Raw genomic sequence first — 4,126 nt, 5'->3', positions numbered from 1 at the left:
ACATAGCACAATTAGAACTAAACAATACTATAGAAAATAACAAAATACAAAATAAAGACAATACCACATGCACCAATAATATACAATTAAAAATAAAACATAAAAATTATACACAATATAATAAAAATTCTAAAAATAGTAAAACTCAAAGAACTAAACATCAAAATAAACATCCTATGAATAATATACACTTCCTAAAATCATTAGATAAATACCAAAAATTACCTAAGTGGAGCTCAAATAGACAAATTATATGGTGTACACCTCCATTTTCCTTAAAAGTCAAAGGCTTAGCAAAAAAATTTCTTAATATAATTAAAAAATGCTTCCCCACAGAACACAAGTATCACCACATATTCAATAGATCATGTATTTATATATATGCATTTATATTTACATGTATCTTTATCTACATTCATATTTTTATATATATTTATATTTCGTGTATTTAAAATTTTAAATTTATTATATTACCATGTCATATTGGATATATATCTTTCGAAATTTAAATATTAAATATTGATTTCCTGCGAATATTATTGATAATTTTATGAATTTATTAATAATATAAAAACACACATATATATATTTTTATTTGCTCAAAATAATAGAGCACTCAATATAAGTTCAGTTACATATTCTTTTAGAATATTCTTTATAAAAGTTATATATATATATATATTAGTGCCCATTTTCCATGCCAGCATGGGGTAGATGGCCCAACAGGAGGTGGTGGGCCACAGGACTGCACCAATCTCTATTGTCTTGCTTTGGCATGGTTTCTACAGTAGGAGACCCTTCCTAATGCCAATCACTTGACAGAGTGTAATGGATGCTTTTTACATGATATCAGTACCATTGAAGTCATCAAGTAACTTGCAAAATATGATCCCTAAACTGAGGGGTATGTAGCATAAAAGGAGGTGGTTTCATGCCAAATGATGAGATTAAAGTATAACACACACGCAGAAACATGCATTTTGCTGTAAAGGAGATACATGGCTACCCCAGGTAGAGAGACGGGGGAAGTGAGGAGGGAGAGAGAGGGTGGAGAGAGAGAGAGAGAGAGAGAGAGAGAGAGAGAAAGAGAGAGAGAGAAAGAAGGTGTGTGCTAAAGATGTGTCAGGGTAGACTTTCAAGTTACAGAGAGGTGAATGTAAGTGATGCAGCAGATTGGATAGGGAAAACTGATGGCTAGAATAGTTAAGACATTTATTTGGCTACAAGTAGTATTTAGGCTAAAAACAAGACCATTCTTTGTTGTATGTAATAAAACCCAGTATGAAAAAATGCTGTGGAAGACATCTGTGCATAGCCAATGCATGAAAGAAATGAGAAGTGGTAGTTTACTTCAGACCTGAAAATATTTAATTTTTTGAAGTGGGACAACACAAGGTCAAGTGGCACAGAGAAATGCTCAATTTGCACCAGCATGGAGATATAGGACATGATGCTAATGATTTGCATATAAGTTGATGATGGTACAAAGGAATAGGGCTACACAGTTGTGATGTTAAGGAGCTAAGATATTAACATGAGCATGAAGGAGCAGGTGTTGTAATAAGTTTGTTTGCTAACCACATGGTTCTGGGTTCAATACTATTGCATGGTACCTTGGGCTAGGGTTTTCTACTATAGTTCCAGGCTAACCAAAGCCTTTTGTGTAGATCTAATCGATGGAAACTTAAAGAAACCTTTCATATATATGTGTGTGTTTATTTTTGTGCCTCACCAATTACTTGGTTTGTTTATATCCCTGTAACTTAGTGGTTTGGCAAAAAAGACTTATAGAATGAAGCAAACTTCTTAGCATATAGTCATGCCTACACCTTTAACCACATCTGTACCTATGCTATTCATGCTTAACCCATTTCATTTCTTTTGTAAGGAGCAGAGAATTTTAAGCAGAGAGAGAGAGTTGGTCAGCCCTAACAATTAATCCATCAACTGGAATACTATTACAAATTTTCATTCTTTTGCAGCTGCAGTACTTCTCAGTGAATAGAGACCATGATGATTTTAATTCCCAGCTAGTTATAGTTCATCTATACCTTTCTGAACTGTATGCATTGTTCTCACTTTCTTATAATTCTTCAAGAAATTATCTTACTAACCCTGAAATGTAAAACATTCTTCCAATTTAAATTTTTACATAGAATAGGCATCATATTAGAATAAAAATTTCTTTTTTGTTTAAATCAATAAAATATCATTCTCATCTGATGTTATGCCATTCCTGAAGAGACTGAAAAATTTTCAAAACAAATAGCAAACCTTTATGAGGTTCCTATTTTTCTTCTTGCTAGTGGTTGATTTGGCTTTTGGGCGTACTGATGTTGGAGGAAGAGGTTGCAAATTCTTCAGTTCTTCCAACATTGACTCGGCGGCTCTCTTCTTAGAGACCTGCTTGCTGTTTCCCTCAGCTTCTGTAACAAACTCACCAACAGAACACTGGGTGACAAAAGTTTTCATATGAGGTGGACCAGATTCACGAGTAACCTAGAGATAAAAGAGCAATATCTAATAAAATAAAAACTTAATCTGCAAATGGAGAGGGAGGAAGAGAGGTAAATAAAAGATACACATACACTGACACTGAAAAAAATGACAAACCCCCCCCCCCCAAAAAAAAAAACAGGAGACTAAATGAATGTTGCAAATGTGAATTATGTGTGTGTGTAATGTATGTCCATGTGTGTATTTTCATATGAACTTCTATGCATACATTAATGATTATAGTTCATACTGTCACTATAGAACACCTGTAAGAAAGTTAAAATAAAAGTTTCAATGCAAAAGAAAAAAAAGCTGTGTGGTTACAAAGCTCATTTTGCAACATGGTTCCAGGTTCAGTCCCACTGTGCAACACCTTGGCTAGTCTTCTACTACAGCCCTGGGCTGACCAAAGCCCTGTGAATGGAATTGGTAGACAGAAATTGAAAGAATCCTGTTGTATGTGTGTGTGTGTGCATTGTGTTTCTTCCCTCACCACAGCTTGACAACTGGTGTTGGCTGATGTAAGTTTCTGTAATGTTGTGGTTATACACTAAGTATCAGACTTACTGGGGTGGATTTTTTTGGCTAACCCCAGAGTCAAATGATTGAAGCAAGTAAAAGATATTTAGCAAATTGAATAAAAGTATTTGTGAAAGTAACAGCAATTAACAAGTACGTAAATTCAAACCTAGCTACATTAAGGTAGATGCAACAAAAAATTCAATTGGAGTACAATGCAGGTATAAAAGGATTTTAAAAATATATCAGTGTATATATATTGTGCATTTCATACAGCGTTAAAGTGGTTTTAACTCTTATTTCTTGAAATATGGGTGCTTCAGCACACACACTCACAATTAGTGATGATAAAATTTTTCCTTTAGTGTCTAATACTGCGCCTAGCTGTTTATATTAATTTTTAATATACGCATTTTGCTAAATCAGCCAACATAATGACAGACTGACTTAGCCAAATCATCAAGCGATTGAGTAGTCACTGCTGACAAGCCTATAAGTGACACTAGTATAGTCCAGTGATCCTAGATTCGCTCATGGGGTGGTTATATCCCCTGACAGTCTATATATATTGTGCACTTCATAGAGCATTAAAAGTTTTTAACTCTTATTTATTGCAATATAGGTGCTTCAGCAACCTTGGTCACAGTTAGTGATGATAAAATTCTTTCTTTATGGTCTTATGTTGTGCCTTGCTGTTTATATTACTTCATATATATATGTATATAATCCAAGGAAAGTGGGGATAAAAAACATTCAATCTTTCACTGGCTCCACAGTCAAATACCCAATTTTGCAGAGAAAAAAACTTTTACAAGTTACATGGGTATATATCTATATATATAAAAATGAGAATGTGTGTCTGTCTGTCTGTGTGTGTGTGTGAATCCCTAAAACTCGAGAACTACGCAACCAATTTCATTCAAATTTTACAGATGCCTTACTTAGGGTCCCAGTTGTTTTAGTCAAAAACACTCATGTCAAATACTTTCACTTTAAAAATGAAACTATTCTACTAACTGAAACAATCACATTTCGATACTGTAATGACAGATACTTTCAGAGAGAGAGAAGAGAGAGAGAGAGAGAGAGAGAAAGAGAGAGAGAGATGTAT

The 4,126-nt window shown here is 33.9% G+C and overlaps 1 protein-coding gene across 3 annotated transcripts in view; it reads right to left on the bottom strand.

The window, feature by feature from the left end:
* The window catches only part of LOC106880813 (double-stranded RNA-binding protein Staufen homolog), a 182,282-nt gene that overhangs the window by 50,291 nt on the left and 127,865 nt on the right, over positions 1-4,126 (bottom strand). For all 3 annotated transcript variants that reach the window (XM_052966316.1, XM_052966317.1, XM_052966318.1), the window contains one exon: positions 2,275-2,499. In XM_052966316.1, coding sequence (XP_052822276.1) covers positions 2,275-2,499 — 225 coding nt within the window. The remainder of the gene's footprint in view (positions 1-2,274; positions 2,500-4,126) is intronic.

Source organism: Octopus bimaculoides, chromosome 3 (genome assembly GCF_001194135.2).
Source record: "Octopus bimaculoides isolate UCB-OBI-ISO-001 chromosome 3, ASM119413v2, whole genome shotgun sequence".
Classification (NCBI taxonomy): Eukaryota; Metazoa; Mollusca; class Cephalopoda; order Octopoda; family Octopodidae; genus Octopus; species Octopus bimaculoides.
Note: the sequence above shows the minus strand (reverse complement) of the source record. Positions and strands in the feature narration are given on the sequence as shown.